The 20,728-nt window shown below is 39.6% G+C and overlaps 1 protein-coding gene across 3 annotated transcripts in view; it reads right to left on the bottom strand.

Moving 5' to 3' along the window:
• Positions 1 to 20,728, bottom strand: part of LOC109985509 (protein diaphanous homolog 3) — a 167,203-nt gene that overhangs the window by 66,608 nt on the left and 79,867 nt on the right. For all 3 annotated transcript variants that reach the window (XM_065952839.1, XM_065952841.1, XM_065952840.1), the window contains 4 exons: positions 19,345 to 19,584; positions 15,930 to 16,059; positions 6,979 to 7,103; positions 2,084 to 2,248 (listed from right to left, as the gene is read on the bottom strand). In XM_065952839.1, the coding sequence (XP_065808911.1) occupies positions 2,084 to 2,248; positions 6,979 to 7,103; positions 15,930 to 16,059; positions 19,345 to 19,584 (660 nt within the window). The remainder of the gene's footprint in view (positions 1 to 2,083; positions 2,249 to 6,978; positions 7,104 to 15,929; positions 16,060 to 19,344; positions 19,585 to 20,728) is intronic.

The raw sequence follows: 20,728 nt of genomic DNA, 5'->3' as shown, positions 1-20,728 counted from the left end.
TCAAACAGCTTCAGTCTTTATAAAGAGAAATCTTAGCCTTCACAGACAGTTACTCACTGCTGTGATTGGTCAGGCTGTCGTGAGCTCGTTAAGGCTCAGTGTCGTGTCAGCTCATCTCTCTGTTGCTCTCATTTACTGATGCACACATAAACACATAGACACATACACACACACACACACGCTCCTCCTGCTATGACTGCAGCACACACACACCTTTCCTCTCTCTTGCCTGTATTTTGATGGATTTAATAAACGCACAGTGGGGGGATACATCATGGATGTTAAATGTCCGACAGCCAACCACTGACTAATGTTTTAATCCCCTCTAGTCTCGTAAACCAAAAATAAAGCATATGTTTCACTGGAGTTTTCATTATCAAAGATCTATTTTTTTTAGCTCGCCAATTACGGAAAAACGGTCATTGATGAACATTTCCTCTCAGATTATGTGTTGATCAGTAAATTATTATCGTCATTGTAATGATATAAAGTAAAGGTTATTTGTACAGCAGATTTGAACACAGTTTAAACAGACCAAGCAACACACCACTAAACCGTCTGAGTGCGACGTGCATTGCTCTGCGAGACGCGGAGTGATGTAATAAGCTCACAAAGCACAGCAGATAATCAAAACACTTCTATCATCTTTTATCAATCAATTGTGGCAGCCCTAATGAAGAGATGATCAAAATGCTACAGCCATTAAAGTGAAAACAACTTCATATGGGATGTCAGGTCTAAAAAAAAAAAAAGATGCATCTACTGTTGTATAAATGACCCTTACATAAGAAGGAACAGAATTAAGACAAACCCAAAACTACCACTACTCTCCCTGAAAAATAACACAACTATGTAGACAAAGCATCGGAGTAAAATAAAATCTAAAGGCTAACTAATGACTGTGCAGGAAAAAAAGTCAAAGAGGCATGAAATCCATTTGTGTGTGTGTGAGGTAGATGTTAAGATGGGGGCAGGGCTGGAACTTTAGTAGGCTAATTAGCTACTATTATCTGTCGCGCCCAGTGGCCTGTGCCACTAATCCCACTGATTAAACACAGTGGGTCTCCACAGCTCCACAGCTCACAGCAGCAGCGGACTGATAAGGCCACAGAGCTCAGTGATGACATAAATGTCTTGGTGGGACTGGACTACACAGGACTGGCACTGCTCTGATTTGCATTATACAACAGGACACTGATAGGAGAATTTAAGGTTCTGTCTTGATACAGCCAATGCATACAAATAGTGAAAAGTTTCAAAGAGTTTCCAAACATCCACTCAACATTTACTGCAGCTCTTCTCAAACCCCGACACAATACTTCAGCTAAAATATCTTTGTGTTTTTTGCTATTCAGGGCAGTTTACAACGAAAGGCAGCATTGCCCTCCAAATTTCAAAACACTTAAACTCCTGAACGGAAGCAGTAAACACTCCAGAGTGAGGACTCTTTCTGCATGCACCAATAACAGAAAACAATCAAATGCAGCTTATGAATGTTTATGATGCAAATCAAAGTTCCTCACACAAGTAATATTTGTGCACACTGTAATAATAAAAACCTTTCCTATCGCATCTGTGATTCTAAAAGCTAAATGTCCACTGGGAAGTGGCTGAGTGCTTTCATCAGCCGTGTTCTGATGGTGGCTAAAAGGTTACTGCATTTGTTTTTTTAAGCTCATCATTTGGACAGATGCCTCCCTGGAACTGCACTATCCATTGTCTGTGTAATTCCTGATTAATCGGGATGCTTTGAAATCAAAGCAGTTGCTCAGATTTGCACATAATGAAAATAACTAGCGTCCTGTGCGGAAGGTTCTGGATTTGTAAGTTATAAAGAGACATCAGTATTTATTTTAGTTTGTTTCACAGTCAGCTAAAACTCCTCACAAGCTTCAAGTAACAGTAAATCAGATGAACAGCCTACCAAAAACTATTCGCATTAACATCAAGTGAACCATGTGATTTAAGTTGAGTATGACATGACTTCTTGCAAAATTAAAATATCCACTCATCAATCATATAAATGATTTGCTTCACCGCAACATATTCAGGAAATAAAGACTTCATGCTTGAGGATACTCACAGTAAACATGGAGCGGAAGTTGCTGAGATCAGTGAACAGCTCCTCCACAGACGTCTTCTTGGGATCAACGGCAAAGTACTCCAGCATGTTCTGGTACAGGGTCTCCATATTGCTGTGCATGATCACCAGCTTGCCGTACTGCTCCCGTGCACCCTTGCTGAAGCTGTGAGGGCTGGGGTCAAGGTCAACGGCACATTCTTCAGAGTTTAAGTGTTAATTAAATGTTCCGACTCGCAGTCTGCACCCTTATTTGAGAGCAATGAACAACATAGTCAAACTATAAAAATATCTTCACACTTGTTGCCATAAGGGGAGAAACAAGCTGGAAAACCAACTGTCAGTAGTGACTGTGATGTTGGCATTCAGAGCTCTGATACTGTCACTCAGGTTACTACTACACTTTGTTCACTGCAGCATCCAGCATCTGTGACTCATGTCTGGCTGGTGGCAAAGTGTGCTGGTTTATTTGAAAGGCACAATTTTTTACTGCATATATAAACATAAATCAAGAAGAAGACAAAGTAATCTACTCTCAATTTAATAAGACTAAAATCCACAGCCTTGGTACTCATCCTTCCCTGAAGATTTGACCGTTTCTGCGATGTCTTTAAGAAACGCTCAGATTAGAAAATACTGAAAAGATTTATATTTTTTTCCCCTCTTAATGTAAATAAAAATGTGCTGTAACTTGTGAGAACTTGATCTTTGTTCTTTGGTACATCAGGTACATGTTTCTGTCTATGACATGGTGTCAATCAAGTTTTTCTCCGGAGGGAGATCGGTTTCAAGTGAAATAAAGCCCTGCTGTGTGCCTTTTAGTTTTTTTGGTCCAGTTTCCGGTAAGCAGGCCAGAGTCACCGTGTAAGTTGACTCCGCCTCTGTTTTAAAGAGACATCGCTGTCGCTGCACATCTCTAGATGTTGCTCCTCCACTCCCACCCCTCATTGTGCAACAAAGATTTAATTCTCCTTCTCTCGTGTCCAAGACCTTGAACGTCTGTATGTCATTTAACCTTGATCTTACTTTTTTTCTTCTTCACTTCCTCATTAAACTGCAAGCTCAGTGGTACATAATTGCCCTTAGATCGATAAATGGGGGGGGGCAAGTATGCAGGACCTTCAGACATGTGCAGTTGAAGAGAGGGGCAGACATGCACAGTAAGAACAGTTTTACCCAAACTAGGAAGACACAATCGGATCAAGTGTGTTCATAGATATTGATCCAAACAACTACCCGTATAAACCACCCCTCTTGTTCGAAGGAAACTATTTTTTTAATGAGCCGGATCGGATAAGTCTCTTTCGATTAACGTGTTTACAACATAGCAGTTTAACATTTGTATTCTGATCAGGTTTTTATTCTGATTATTTGTGTCCATGTAAACACAGCTACTGACAGGGATCATTATTTTTACTTATCCTTCAACACAAAGAGATTTATTAAACATTTAGAATTTCATGAGGTACTGTGGCCTGTGCCCAAACTGACTAGAATGGAAGATTGAAGAGCATTAAGCAGGTCCTGCTGGTTAAACCCAGCAAAGCAAATGACAGCTCTGCTCTGCAGGATCATTTGTGTGTGAGTGTGGATGAGGACAAATGGATAATGGCTGTGTCAACATAAGCTGGAGGGGTGTCAGTGTCAAAGCAAAGTGAGAGGAGAAGTGAGAGCATTAATAAAGCTCCTGCCTACTACCAGAGCATAGTATCAAGTAAGTCTGATGTAAGTCACCACACAGAAAAAAAACACACTTTCAATACTGAAACTTTCAAGGATGAATTTGCGGGTCAAATATAAAAATATATATCTTCTATAATAAAGACTCTCTTAGCAAAAGAATATCCTTTGCAGTCCACATGCCAACCGTGAACAACACAAATCTAAGCTTTTGATGCGTGATAAATAGAATCTAGAGAAAGAAAAAAAAAAGAGAAAAAAGAAAAAGAAATCCTTCTCATGACCCTGACCCTTTGTCTCATGGCAACTGAGAATGAGTAGTGTCTGTGTGTGTGTGTGTGTGTGTGTGTGTGTGTGTGTGTGTGTGTGTGTGTGTGTGTGTGTGTGTGTGTGGTATCACTCTTATGTGAGGTGGCTCTCTGGCTCCCATCGAGCCCCTTCATTATGGCTCAATTGATGGACCTATTTGATGGCTGGCGTCAGTTGAATCTGGCTGGGGATGGGACTACCTATTCACAGCTGGGTAAATGCTGTTCAATAGGCCCTGCTCTCAGATTGACTTGTCAGTAATATCTTTCCAAGCCAGGAGCTGGAGGGGGGGGAAAGAGGCATGAGGAAAGCCGGAGCTGGTGATGGAAAGCAAGAGAGGTAGGAAAAATCGAGAAATAGCTGAGAGCCATGGTTGATAAGTATCATGGGGTGGAAAATATTGCTCCTGACTTCTACCCTATTCCAGAGAAAGCAATTGTTCACTGTTCACTCTTGCTTTCTTACAGATCTGTTACCCCCCCCCCCCCCCCCCCCCCCGTGTGACTCCCATCATTTTTTCGCTTACAATTCTTCATTTGTTTATTCTACATACGTCTTTCTATTTTTCCCATGTTCAAATCTACCACCTTTCCAAACCAGGCTCACATTCAGATGAGTAAGGAAAGACCAAAAGCAAAGTTATGTTGTAGTTTATAATGTTTTCAGCTGGGGAATGTTGATTTCACGAATGGAAATAACGATTGCTGCCTTCATCAGGCATGAAGGCTTGAGGGCTTCTGTGTACCTTTCAAGAGGCTACTTGAGGATGAGCAGTGAAACTTGTTTGAGAGTGAAACAGCTTCTTTTTTTTTGCCTTTGCAATTGTACTTGATACATATATTGTAGCCTTGATGACTGTGTGACATTCCGAAAATAAATGAGAAAGCATCTGTAAAGGTCTATTATGATCAAACATCAGGAATGTTGATTAAAGAAAATCAATACATGTAAAAAATTTACAAAGACATTGGATTCTAAATTGATCTTGATTAAATGCTCAGAAAAATGTCCTGGTTGTACTTGTGTAAGTTAAGCTGTCTTAAAATAGAAGTTTGGTTTCTGTTTAAATACGTGACGGTGTTTGACTTCAGTTGCATTAACGTGAGCACAGTGTTTCCCCGATATGCTTCTAGGTGCACCACTGCTGAAATATGACCTCCGCTGCTGGGCTACAGCTTATCTCCCGAGAAACTAACATTATACGAATTATTGCTACACACTCAAATGTAACCATCGTTTTGAAATAAATTATTCATTTTCTTTGGTACATTTCTGACTCCTCCTGTCTTTTGCCATTACCCATGAGCCAGGTTAAGACAATAGGGTGGTTGTTGGTTGATTATTTTGTCCAACAAATGTTAATAATTCTTTAAAAAAGAAAATCATTTTTAAAAATTTGAACGCAACTAAAACATTGTTCCACTTCCCCTCTGCTGCAACAACTCCAACCTAGGGGAAACACTGGAGCAACATGGTGTGGTTTCAAAAACAGATGGTTTGGTGTGAGCGTGACATGCGGATACAACATTTTGATCAAATGCTTGTTGGTAAAAACAGTAAAGCTCTTTAGAGTTCGTCTCTACATGACCGCATTTCTAGCTGACTTTTGTTTTTCTTGCCTTAACACTCAGGGTGAAACTTTATGTTTCATTTTGTGAAAGCCAACAGTGAGTTCAAATTATTTTTTAGTCAGATGGAGTTAAAGATTTTTCTTGCGAAGTTTAGACATTTTTTGACAAGTCACCTTAATTGGAAAGCAAAGCAGCGAAAGACAGAGCTGTCAAATCCATTCCCAGTGACCCTTTTTGGATTGCACTCAAGTTGTCTGCCAACTAGCACAGCACAAGCATAGAGTGCCCGAGCCCCCAGGCTATTGATCAAAACTACATGAAGGAGGCTAGGTACAGGGTGTATTATTGAACACACACTTACACACCTGGTTTGAGACATGTCCATCAACCTGATCCACTGGAACTACCTGAGAGAACAGTGAATAATTAACTGTGCTGCCAAGCAGGAATGGACAGCTGTCAGCAACAGACCCACACATCCACCCAAACAGAGCGGTGTAACAGTAAAGACAAAAAAGTGTATATATGTGTTGCTGTTTTTTTTTAAAGTGTTGTTTTGTTAAAATAACTTGCTGTTGTTTTGTCTCCAGGAAAGCGGCATAATCTGTAAATCAACATGTATAGATGCACACAATGTCATATCATTTATATGAAATAATCTATTCACATGCTGCTCCTTTGCACAGATGTAGGCCCTATTTTTCTTTTAGAAGCTGATGGTCTATTTCTGATTAAATAAACCGAAATATCTTTTTTTAATGAATAAACATACTCTGGGGCTGATTCTACCAGTTTTACCTTCCCCTTCATACTTTAGTTGACCCCAGTGTGAAGGACCATTTAAAGGAGAGCTGAGAGGACTTGTGATATAAAGACTAGCGGTGAAGACGCTGCCGTAAATGACTTGAGCTCACAATCAACAGTGTATCTTTGAAACAGGGTGATAGAGTTGTCTTTGCAGCCCGTTTTTTTTTTTTTTTTTTTTTTAACTTTTGTCACAGCCCTCATATGAACTAAGCAGAGAAAATTATGTATTTAACGGGAGAGGCAAATAAAAATAATAAAAAAACAGTTTTCAAATGAGTTTTTAGTCATTTAAACATTAAAGGAAATGTGGGTGTTTGATCGGCCACAGCCTTGAGAGTCCTTTCCCTTTTTAACACAAGTTCAGTTGCAGATTAAGGTATGAAAATGTGCTCCTTTATCAACCTCTGTGTCCCCACACGGTTTAAATTAAACATACAATTTCAAGTTCTAGCAACATTCTGCAAACTTTTGGTCTGTTTGACTCATTACACGGACTGATGAGTGAATAATCCATGCATGTGTAAAGGATATAGCCATTTTAGTCAAGAACATGTCGTTGGGGTCATCAGGGGAGGAGAAAGTCTCCAGGTCTCTCTCCAGCTGCAGCAGCTGCCGCTCCATCTGCCTCAGGCTCTTTTCCAGATTCTCTGCAGACACTGAAAGACACCCACGTATGAACAGTTTGTATATCAAGACACACACACACACACACACACACACACACACACACACACACACATACGCAAAAGCACACAGCAACACACTCATGTGCAAAGGAAAGATGAAAGGAAGAAACAGTGAGAGGGCAACTAAATTACAGGTACAATCAAATTCATTATTATTTTTGACGATCTCAAAGAATCAGAGAATCACAACGTTCAAAAATAACAGGGAAAATGAGAGAGGAGCTCAATTGCATAGGATGGTTATTATGGGTTCACACTGCGCCAGAACCATCACGGGAATAAACAATGACTGAAGAAAAAATAAACATCAAGCGAAGGTGTGTTCGAGGCACAGCTTATTATTCTCTGCCTCTTATATGCTCATGCGTACGTCGTAAACAACTACATAATACAATGCCCTCACTGACACTCAAACTGAAGTGAACGTCTGAAGTCCCAACTGTCTTTGCTCATATTTTAAAAACTGTATGTGTGGCTGTTCAAGAAGACAAACAGAGGGGCAGATTTATAACTGCAGCCTTTAAGTACGAGGATTTAAACTTAAGTAGAAATCCTTCTACACCCGTCATCCTTTGTGTTTAGTGTTTCCAACAGGTGCACAGTTCACACAGGTGGGGGAGCGAAGGAAAACTGAGCCTAACTTTCTGTTAAGTTGGTCATGGCTGACACTTTAAGCTAGTCCCTGAATATATCATATGGTTTAAATTACCCTGATTAGACCCTGCTTGACAAAAAGGCATAAGCAGCTTATTTTTAAGTAGTTTCAAATGTCCCTTGATCCTAATACATGCTTAAAGAAAAGGAGGGGGAAAAAGGGAGAGGGAACAGCAATGTAGCTTAGCTTCTCACTGAATTTATAACATAAACCCCATTTACTGATGGGAACACTCTGTCTTGGACACATACACTTATTCAATCCGACATCTTGAGTACAAATAATCTAAAAAGTCTGCAGTAGCTGAATTTGTTCATTTTCTTTTTTGAATATTTGAGTTTTATGCAGTTAGTACAGTGTTTTCACTGCAGGTAAAGGTGAGCATGTGCATGTTCATACACAAATTACACATGCATGCATCGATTCAGCCAGGTGTGGGGACAAGCAGGAGAGATGTTTCATTCTGCTGTCACTCATGATAGAGAAAGAAGGCTAAACACTAAAGAAAAGGGTAGGGATGTGTGTGTGAGTGGGGGTGAGGGGGGGGTGTATAATCCAATATAACGCTGACTTAAGTGCATCCAATGCATGTCTGCCTGACCTATGATTTTGATTGATTATGATTACCTATATCTATTTCGTCTGTTTAAAATTATAGCATGCTTGACTTTTTTCTTTTTTTTCCCCCCTCACACTCTTCCTCCCTGTCTCACATGGTTAGCGAATAGTTAACAGTCAGCTGAAGGCGATGGAAATGCCACAGCACACCATTCCTTTAAAAATCCTGTCACAGACTACACTGTGACCGATGATGTCTCAATCACAGAGCAACTGCTCTGCACTGACCGACCAAGAAAATACCAAGCCATCTTGACTGTGAAGAAAATAATATAAAGAAATGAGAAGAAATCTGTAAAAGCATTGATTAATATTCACATGTAAAGGAAGTTTGATGAGGAAGTCATATGGTTTATTAAAACAGTAACACAAAGTTCAAATTTAAAGCCTGACATTATCAAATGTTTGGAAACCACAGTTGAAAAAGGTAACATTTGTCTACTGAATGCTCCTCATAACAGACTAAACATCGTTATGAAAGAAGGAAGGCATCGAATAACTGACTGAGAATGAAACATTCTGAGTTATATTTGTGCTTGTGAACAGCATTTGATAATTGGCATGACATTTTACCACTAGTTATACCAGTTCATATATAAATGTTCAAATGTATTATTCATTAAATTCATGTAACACAAATGGTAGTAATAATAACAATAATAATAAAAAGGAATCACACAAAAGTTCATGAAATGTATTATATATCCGTATTGCTTACATGTTATAACTTAAACATACATTCTCAAGAGAGAAAAGCTTCAGTATGTTGGAATTGTCTGAGTGACAAATTTACATATTTTTTGTTTCAGCAAGTTTTATCTCTTCAAAAAAAGAAAATAACAAAGGTTTTGTATCACAAAGTACCTAAAATGTGGAAATTATCTATGTTAGCATCAAAGGGTGCAGTCAGGTTGTATTCATTCTCGCAGTAGTTCCAACCAAAGTCACACAAGAACTCACAGTGAATTAACATCAGTAATCTAAAGAACAATAAAACAGAACAACAGGGCCTCTTAGAAAACCAAGATTCAGATATGCTTATTAACTGTGGTCACGACATAGGAGCAGAGGTGTCGTAATCTTTTTAAATATTCAAACTGTTCTCTTTCGAGCCTCTAAGGTCTTGTTTTATTGTACTATAGGAAAAAAGGTATGTGACTTAAATGCGGCTTTTGTGAATATGTTTCGACAAGTCTTCCAGTGTGACCGAGTTTTTCTTGCAGAGAAGACATCGTTTCCTATAGTGACCAATCATCATTTGATTATTTACACTGCAGTAAGTTCAGGTGACACTTGTAAGCCATGCAAATGTATATAGGAGCTATCTATTTTTCACAGACTTGCATGAATATGATCATTTCCTGTTTTCTTTGAACCTCTCTTCATGCAGTGCTGATGGATATATTCCTCTGTTGTCCTTTAAAAGTGTTCTTGGAAACAGGATTTAGATATGTTCACAGTATGAACATGTGTTAACCATAGACTGTAAATGGTGTTAACATTTGGACCACTTAGCTGATTCTGATTGACACCATTGAGCCTTGACGAAATAATAAATTATTTCATGCATTTGACCCATGCCCATTAGGATAGACACAGTCCTGCAAAGCATCTGAGTAAACAATCAGGGACAGCCTATACACCTGCTCTATAATTTCTAGAGCTGGGTATGGTCCACAACAAATTCAATTTGATTTCAATTATTTGGGTCACGATTCCATTTGATATCGATTCAACATTGATTTAATAATACAGGCAGGTGACAGGAATACCCAGATAACTCATCACAGTACCTTCTGATATTTGTTTTATAATTATGTGTGCATTGTTTGTATTGGTTTCGAGCAAACTGACTCAAAAATATATTTAATCATTGAATTATTATTTAATAAACAAAGAATAAAACATTTAAGTACAGTATGATCTAAAGTGCACATTTGTGCCTGAGCTGAATTTGTAGCAAAATCTTAATAAACATAACAGTGCTGTAATGGCTTGGACAAAGACGATATGTCAAGTGCACAAATGTGCCTGACCTGAATTCACAGCACCAACAGTGCCCCCAGTGGAGAGGGATGTTATTTAAAAAAATCGATCCCAGGATTTCCCTGAATCGATATTGAATTGGGAAAATAATAATTACAATGCACTGATGAATCAATATTTTTAACCAGCCCTAATCATTTCTATTTTAAATATTCACCATTTTATGTAAGCTTTCTGCATAACCAGGCAACCAAAATCTGCTGGATGAGGTGTGGGCAGCATGCTTAAGTGGAAGAAGACCAGACAGATAATATTTTAATAGAAATGATTAAAGCCCAGTGATTCAGCACTGACTGAGACAAGAGCGTAGATGGAGAGAATTAAAGAGTGACCCTGTCTTTTCTTTGCTTCACAAAACAAGCTGCAAGCTTTTGGCAATGAGGCTCCCTCAGGTAAAAGGGAATACGACCACGATCAGGAGTGGGAGTGCAGTACAGCAGCTGGAATCTTTTGTTAAACAGAGAGATGTTTTTAAAACCAAGGTGCAATATAAGAAGTCCCATCTGTCATTGACAACTAAATTTTTTTAGTTTTGAAATAATCGGTCTGTGCTGAGACTGTATTAAATGAGGAAATTGGAAATTGGAAACAGCACAGGTGAAATAATGACAACAAGGAGTTAGTGCACAGGTTTTAGTGGAAACATGACGTACACACCAGAGAACAAGGCCAAATTATCGTTTGAGCTGCAGCTAAAGAGGGCAGATGTCTTTTGTAAAAGCCAAAAGAAATTGAACAAGGTGCACAAAAGCTGCTGTGACAGTGAAACACTTTCTTCAGATTTATTTTGTACTTTTTGTTCCCTGATTTTTATCCTGAAACATCTTCAGTGATATTTTTTATACTAGTTTAAGTAATTGCTTAGGTTTGTTATGATGATGAGGAGATCTCTGTCGATAAATCAGCTCCTAATAAAAAAAACTTTGGAAGGATGAACGTTGAATGAAACCCAACTTTATCAAGCTTATCTCCTTGAAAAACTCGAGCTGACGTTAGAGACTGTTTTTCACAATGCTTTTATTGTGTGTGTTTATATTATGAAGACAGAGAAAATGATTTTATAGTGCAGTCTAACTCACTGGTTTGGTGACAAACAGGTCTCAGAAAATAAAATAAAAAATCTGTTCAAAGCCGTCTTTGTTCTCTCTCTGGCCACACTGCTGGTGCCTTCTCTCTGTGTGTGTCTTAAAACACAAATGATTTTAAAGAGCAGTTGGGTTTGAATGCTGCTGTGGTCCAGAGGGGTTGTAGACAGATATAGGATGTTTTAGAAGAATAATAATTGGAAAATTGCAGAGGTCAAATCCCCCATTGACATCCTTTTATTACCCTGCCAGCCTGCTGTGCTATAAATGAGACAGAGTGGAGCATACTTGCTCACAAACAGCCCTGCTGCAAACAGAGCTCCACTATAGATCATCCTGTGATATATGGAAATGAAGGGACTGGAAAGCACAGATCTGCCTACTGAGGCCAAAGCCTGACAGACAAGTGTGACTAGACTGATGGTGCCTGAGGCTGGGAGCTGGAGACTTGTAATGCAGGAACTCCTGGAGCACACACCGAGCATCTACTACATACAAAAAGAGCATGAAGGTCACCGAGTTGCTAGACTCAGTGTAGAAAAGACTGCTCGTTGTAAATACTTCCAACCTGAGGCTCATCACTCACACTGCATGCGGCAAATACATAAAACAAATCTTAAACTGGATATTAGAGCGGCATCTCAATAAGGCTGAATCCTCACATTATTCCTTAATGACTCCTCAAAGCCACCAGCCTTGAACAGAAACTGAAGCAAATCTGCTTTTCTGTCTTTGCTGCAAAATAAAATGTATGCAGACATTTCCATTTAGTGTCACAGAGGGCTTTTTAAGTAAGCAATGTCTCTCCTGCTGGCAGGCGCTTTCGGAGAGTTACAAGCTCAAGTAGCCTGGATGAGAACATGAACGTCTCAGTGTTTGCCTGATAACCAACATCAAACTCAGCATCGAGTACCAAGCAACAAACAAACGTAATTGCCTAAACTTGACTTTTGTTTGTGTGTGCTTTTGATGAGGAACAACATAAACACAGACAGGGAAGAAAAGGGGTGGAGAGCGACTTTAATAGACCTAAACCAGACAGAGGCAGAGCAGAAGGCTAGACAGACAGATACAGAGATATATTGACAGACTGATAAATACCAGTACAGAAAGAGATACATACATAGAAAAAGACAGCGGGAGACAGCACACAAGGACTGCTTCTTCATGTCAGGAGAATTAATGATTGTAGCACTGAAAAGAAGAGAGTGGGGCAGATATAAGACGGCCGACACAAAGGAACCCGGAACTAAGCAGCACTTTTGCTTCCATGAGAGAGATTGACGGTGGTGGTGGTGGTGGTGGTGGTGGGGGGGGGGCTGTCCTCAAATACAGTGACGTTCACAACAGAAACCAGATCATTACGGATACCTCTATCCAACCCTGTTTTCATGCTCAAGTAAGCCCTTTGGTTAGCGTCTACCAATGTATTGCCGTCTTTTAGTGCGTCTTCAGGGCCTCCTGAATGGCTGTCAGACATGATGAAAAGGAAGCCATTCAAGAGCATGGCTCGCAAAGACGAAATGTGATTTGTGTGTCTGAATATTAGATATGGTGAGATTAGACACTTAGTGTATGAATCTCATTATGGTACAGAAACGGAGAGAGATGGTAGCAGAGAAAGAACATATATATGCAAATATATACACAGCTAGGGGTCTGTGAAGTAAGGAGCTGGACCAAGCTTGAAGAGAGATCCAAGGATTGAGATTTCTATTGATCTCAACCTTGTACCTATGAGACCAGGCTAAGGGCTTGTGGACACGCAGCACAGTAGGGAGAAATGACACACTCAACAGGAGCATCGTTATCCACAGATTATTGAAGCGCCAACAAAACCTTGAGGGGTCCTTAACGAGGAAGAGTCCAAATAATAAAGCCACACATTTCATCCCCATTCTGTTTTCTTCTCCACACCCTTTCCTTCACTCCCTCCTGCTGGGAATGGAGCAGCAGGTAAAATCTTCTTTGGAGTGGCAAGAAACACGCTGTGACAGTAGAACTGCCCAGGAATATATAGTTGCGAACACACAGACACACACAGACAGGCTGTACACAGACTGCTAGCTTCCTCCGGAGAGTTGCCTATGGCAATATGAACAAAAACATGACAGAGTCTCCTCTGACCACCCACTCTGTCCCTGCCTGCCTCTGACCTTTATCGTTCTCTTGATGCACTGGCCCAACTCAGTGTGGAGTGTTTGTGCATACACGTGTGCATGCCTCTGAATCAAATTGGTTCATTTTTTGTTGAACTGACACAGACTGTCAGACTTTAACTACTTTTAAACAGTATATTGTTCCTCTTCCAAGAATGACTTGAAATATGCTCTTGAAAAAGAAGCCTATAACTCTTGTGGATGTTCTACAGCAGAGGACTAATGTAAGTATCAAGCAGCAGTGCATAGGAGCAGAGTATAGCATGGATCAAACGATACGCTGGTAAAATAGCTGTAACAATGCATGTTTACAGAATCAACAAGCATCTAATGCCTGAATACTCTCCAGGGAATTACCAAAGTAGAAAGGTGCAGGTAAAGCTAAAAGTAAAACAAGAATACACAATAGGAATGTTGCATTGCCGTCTGGGTAGTGTACTCTCTGATATGGATGTTCTGTTTATTTATGAAACTCTCTTTAAAGACAGAGTCAGTTCCTCTTTCCTTAAAAATAAAATAAAGACAAAAGTAATGCCGCTCCATCGTCACAATATTGGCCTTCATACATGTGTGGTAGGGAAAGTAGCTGACCCTGTCCTCTGCTCGCACATACAGCCTTTGGTCGTAAGTTAACATTCACATGCCTGTGCTCCATGTGGTCACGCATTGCTCCCACTGATAAGCTTTTTTTCCTTCTTGCTTTTTTTAAAGATACATTTTGGGCTTTCTATGTATTTATTGCAGAGGCAGGGCAGTTGATAAAGTCAAAACTCATGGGCTCAGAGGGAGAAGGGAATGACGTGCAGGAAAGGAGCCACAGGTCGGATTGGAACCTCGGCTGCTCGCTTGGAATACTCTGTACCTCTGTACAGGGGCGTGCAAACTAACCACGGGGTCACTTGCACCCCTGACATGATATTTTAACATGACACAGCCTACATAGTCTTTTCTCAACTTTCTAAAATCAGGATACTGCTAGACCGCACTGCCAGTACGAGATTCTACCAGTTCACTGTGTTTGTTTACATCAATGGAGGGCAGAGCAAGAAGTGAAGGCCCATTAGAAAAGTTACAGCCTGTCAAGAGCTAAAACCTGGCTTCAGCTAGTGGCGGGAGGCTGCTTACAGTTTGAGCACAGAATTTGACCATGTTGTTATTCCAGGGTAGACTAGGCAGGGTGACAATGTTTAACCATAGAGCTGGATAGTTATACATATCCTTAGTTCAAATCCAGCCAAAACAAGCTAACATGAAAAATGTGACGTCTGTTTAGCATTCATGATAGAATACATTCAAATGTAATATAACGCCCTCACGCCTATTTAACTGAATCTCCTTTTCAAATTGGACATTATCTCTGAGTTGAGGTGCAGTGAACTTGATCCAATCTCTCTTCTGAGGTTACTTTAGAGGTAGAAGTAATTTGTATTGTGTTCCTTCACTGATTTAAAATGACACAATAATACAAAATGAGGGTTCATGATATCAGTAGTTAATATAGCTGGACGGCCCACACAGCTCATTATCTTTTCATTAGGCTCACCTTTCCATCGTTTACCATAGTTACTGTCCATACCGTCACAATTGTTTGTGTAACGTGATAGATCTAAATGGCCACCATTAAGGGTTCTAAGTTTCTAATATATTATTCGGTCTTTGGCCTTTCAGTTGCTCGAGAAACACTTTGAACTGAAGATGACATTAAAGGCCTTTCTCATGTAACTCAGAGCTAAACAGCCTGACTCTTTTTGAGCTTCACACCGACTGTCACGTAGAGCCGCAAAACCAAGTGGAAAAATAAGCTCTCTGGTTTGTTTGTTTAAAAAGAAAAATCCAACAAGTTTTATGAATCATTATGAATTCAGAAGCCCAGTTGGCAAAGCCCTGCCGGTAAACACCGCAAGGGATGTTGATTTGAAGCGTATTGGAGGAAATTGTGCAATAGGAGAGCGTAAGAACTTCAGAACTTCCAAAACACAGAAATAATCATGCTGATATATTGTCTCAGAGAGAGTGGGAGGTAGATTAGGAATTAGAATAATCAAGTAGAGAAGTTGCTGTTACTTGATAATTAAAAGGGGATCCTTAAATGTTTAAAAGGGGAAAAATAATGGATGTTGAGTAAATAGTTCCCACTAAACAACAATGCTTTTGTGTCCTTTAGTAGATTCAGGTTTGGTTTTATGAGACTCATTGTATGCTTGTGTTTGAATACAGAATATATATAAATTACCTCTGCTAGCTCGGTCCACATGCTCCAGGTCTTCAACAAACTTGATCACCTCTGGAAATTCTTCCTCACACACTTGAGCCAGGAAGTGGAGTAATGTGGTCTTTTGGTCCACTGACTTAGTGTCCTTTAGCTGTAGCCAAACACAAATACACACAAGCTTAAATATACACACATAGGACTTAGGACAGTAAATGATTCATTTTCTTTCAGAGCCTTTAGATTCAAACTATTAGTGTACAGATTTGAAAGAGGGTGATGGCTAATTTCAATGTCACTGATCTTATAAGTATTGATTTTTTTGTATAGGCAGTGATCTCCCTTTCACAGAAAAGGGGACACAATTTTTTATAAATGTATGTACATTTCATCATAATCAGCTTACTTTAGACACCTTGTTTTGTAGTCAAAAGTGAGGTCACTATCTTTTTAATGTACCGGTACTGCATGTAGCCTTTTTTATTATTTAAAGGAAGAAAACAGGCATAGTTGAGTAATCTCTGGTGAGGGTTGCTTTTGTAGCAAACCTTGGAGAATAAAAACAAAGTACATACAAAAACATTTGACCTAAATATGATTAAGTTGTAAAGTTGTAGTGAAAAGTAGGAATCACACCTCTGAACAGACTGGGGAGACAATTGCAGAGATGCTAACATGCAATTTAGACTGCAAACTGATGTGAGCAGTAGCTGTGGGCAATATGAACTGAGAATCATATCATGATTTGTTTCATTGTTTTTTTCTTTTCGTTTTGTGGTAAAAGTATTATTTTGTGAATGAGATCAGTGAAAGATGTTTTTATAAGTCACTGTGTTCACTTCTCAGTGTGTTGTTGTTTGTAACTGAACCTGTGTGGTTATACGTTTTGTTTCTCTTCTGCAGAGTATTGTTAAGTTGCTCCTGCTGCAAACTCCCCATTTCACATTATGACTCCTACAAAATAAAAGGATTTCCATGACACAATATATGGGGGCTTTTATTGTGAAGGATTGTGTGGAACTAGAACATGTTTTTCATTGAATTAAATTAGCTTAAGCTGAGCTACAATTAGCAGCGATTTTCTATAACACTTTCCGGAGTTAGAGTATGTACACGTTCAGCCGCTCCTTTGACCACGAGCCACAGTCATACTTGTAGCTGGCGTCTTTAAATCATCTTGGACAATTAAGACAAGCGAGACATCAGTTTAAACATATCTTCAGCATGTAGACCCATGAAGTAGAAATGGAGAAGCAAGACAACTAGCAGGAAACTAATGTAGGTTGTTGTTTAAAGTCTGTTTGTTTTGTAGCAGGCTGATGTCTTCTCCCTCGATAGATAAATGATGTCACTGCTTAATACAATATTTTCATTAAGGTATGACATTACATTGACTTGACTTACATTGAAAAATATAAAAAGAAGTGCCATTATTATACCAAAAATCTAGTAAAACAGATTTCTGTTGTGTATATTGGAGAAAACAATCAGACAATCAATTGGACTTTTGTTGCTTCAGTAGAGACTTAAAAAATGACTTTTTTTTTTATAACCACATCTGCTGGATGATACGTGACAAAGAAAAATGTCCTTCATTCAGCTACTGTAAGGCCATTCAGTAGCTTAATACATTTTCAGTTTTGAAAGCCCTATAGAGGATTTCAAGCCTTGCACTCATAAAGCAGACTCAAATTCACAATGTGATGACCTTTTCTGTGCTTTGTGCCTCTCTCTCCCTCCCACCACATACAAACATTTTTCAATTTCTCTGACAAATTTCCATCATAGCTCTTTTACAGTCTAATTCCAAGATGTCTCTCAGTACCCCCGCCAAACATCCCTCCTGTGGAGTGCGTTGCTATGTATCTCTCTAGGTGATCTATTGGTAGACAGCAGTGTACTCAGCCCCGCTGGGTTTAATCATGTTTGTATTATCAACTCTAATCAAAAATTCTCATCTCTCTTTTCATTTCTGTTTTCCTATTTTTTCAAAAGCTTCAAGTGCTTGCTCACAAAAGGCCCCTCTTTGAATTTAGATGGATGATAATCATAGTTGACAATGTAAACATTTTGCTTTTTCAGTCAGGCTGGGTGCAATTTTCCTGTGCTGTGGAGTGTGCCATGGAATTAAGCTGTCAAACTCAGGGGGGCAGGCACGAAGGTGATGTCTTCCTGTGTATATCCTGCATCTGACATCGACTCACACCTTTGCTCCTCATCATACAAGCATGGAGCAGCAGAAACACTTGAAGAGGCATTAGAAATGTACGAAACATACAATGCACTTCTACTAAGACGTTTATTAATTGATGAACGTAATCCATCATGTACCGGTATGTGCAAATCCATGTTTGTGTAGGCACATACCCTGGTGTTTATGGTGTATATTAACATAAGCACCCATGTCTAACAGGGCAGGGAGGTGGCAGTGATAAATGGCTGCCGTGGTTGTTACTGTGGAAAATGCAGCGAGTGTGCTAACAGCTGTAACATAACCGTCGTAGTCTCCTACTCAGGGATTACACTCTGTTCTGAGCATCGCTATCATCAAGGAAAACCTACTTTTCTGCTGTCATGCAATAGAAATTCAAAGGTATAGATATGTGCTGTGCCTTTAGTGCTGTGGTGTGTGAAAACTTTTAAAGGGGTGCTAGCTATGGCCTCAGTTATCTATTCCGAGCAGGAGAAATAGAATAAAGTACTCCCTGGGTTTAGCTGCTTTGATAGAGGCCAGCAGATAGAGAGAAAAAAAAAAATAACTTGCCTTGTGGGGCTGATAGTGTTCAATCAAATGAAATAGTTTCAAACAAAATGTCTAATCACAGAAGCCACTTCAGATCCCTTCTCTGATAGGGCTCAGCAGATGTGACATCAAATAGCAACCCCATAATGACATTCAAATAACTAACACTGCTATGAAGCCATGCAAGCACTGAGACTACAACACACACAGAGACAGGCATGCACACACAACATTGACATGTGTGTGTGTGCGCACAACTTCCTTCTGAAAACTGAGTCTCTTCCAAAGTCATCCAATATGCCCTTATAAACTCTGATAAGATGGTGTGATTGGTTGATCGTATTTGGGACAGGGTATTGTACTTACTGTATAGCACCAAATGGAAGCACAATATAAGCCTAATGCATCCAGCCTTTTTACAAATGATGTCTTGACTACTTGCAATCAGGAACTGCAGTGAATGGCATTACTAGAATCGTGCAGCTCTATTTCAGAAACCCTAAAATATTGTGTTTGTTTTGTATCTGGTCTCAATTCTATCTGATTTAATGCTGTGGCTGGTATATTTTGTGAAGCTGCTATCACAGCTGGCTGAGCTATTTGCTTAAACTTTGTTAAATCATTTCCACTGTGGGGATACTAGACTACTTTTTGTATGTAAACAGTTGGTGGTAAGCTCAGCATTTGAACCCTTACCTTGCAGAGTGAACTGAGATCAAAACCATATGACTGGGCATTCCGAGAGCCCGCGTTCATGTAATTCCCGAGCAGAAGCACCAGCTCCAGCAAGCGGCCGAAGGATCGGCTCTTCCTGACCTCGTCACAGGCAGCGTTTACGGCCAGGATGTCTGGACGTAGGTTGTTTACCTGCTCCTCAAACTGCAGCCGAAAGAGGATGTGGCTGAGGCGAGGACGCAGCCGCTTCACACAGCTCATCTGGGAGAGGAGAACAGAAACGGAGAGAGCAAGGTTGCATGAAGGAGAAAAAGAGAATGATGCAAAAGGATTAAGTGGGCGATAAGAAAAGCAAGAGTAAGAATATGATGTCAAAGAGAGAACAAAGTCAGAGAACATAGTTGTACTTATAATTACTAGAATTGCACTTTTTGCACACACATTCAGCCCATCTAATTTAAAAGACATTTATGCAACCAACGCTGTAAAAGTGTTGCTAGGCAGTAGTAATAGATGCTGGCAGTGATTTGATTTGGGACCCAGGTCTGGTAAGTTAATTGCGGAGTTAGTGTCCATATAGGGCAAAGAGTGGAGGGGGTGGAATATACAATAGGCTGCCTTGGATTACCACTCTCATACAATTAGAGAAAATTGGAAAATATTGCACTGGGCCCAGGGCTTGGCCACAACAGTGATTGTGTACGTGTGCAGGGTGGCGGGGAGGGGCGCAGGTTCCAATTGTCTGTTTCACACAACAGCTGGCTGTGCAGTTTGATGTCCTCCATCAAGGGTTTAATTATAGCTACTGTAATGTTATCAAATGACTATTTCAGTCGGTGAGTGAGTGAGTGTGCTTGTGTGTAGGTGTGTGTGTGTGTGTGTGTGTGTGTGTGTGTGTGTGTGTGTGTTCTGGGTGTTTTTGTAACAGAGAAAAGGAGAGGGATAAAATGGGCATGAGAAGAATTGGAAGAAATTAGAAAGTATTAAGGTGTACAAGAACCAAACATAATACTGAAATTAAGCCCATAGATTTTGTAAATTATGTGAAAGTGATATTGTTGTTGAAAGAGGGATATATATATATATATATATATATATATATATATATATATATATATATATCTATCTATCTATCTATCTCTCTCTCTCTCTCTCTCTATCTATCTCTCTCAGAGGAAGAAGAAATAAATATACAAGGGTACATGCATAGTGAACATGTGAAGAGGTTTATCTATAACCACCATAGAGAGCATCTGATAAATGTGGGATTCTTAAATCCTGGCTCACACTAAAAAGTTAAAAAAATATTGAAAATGTGAGAGACCGCCACACATGACAACAAATAATGATAGATTTAGAACTGTTCACATTTCACCATTCACAAACATTTTGTGGAGTCCTGGCT

The sequence above is a fragment of the Labrus bergylta genome, chromosome 3 (assembly GCF_963930695.1).
Source record: "Labrus bergylta chromosome 3, fLabBer1.1, whole genome shotgun sequence".
Taxonomy (NCBI): Eukaryota; Metazoa; Chordata; class Actinopteri; order Labriformes; family Labridae; genus Labrus; species Labrus bergylta.
The sequence above is the reverse complement of the archived record's forward strand: the minus strand, read 5'-3'. Positions and strand labels throughout refer to the sequence as shown.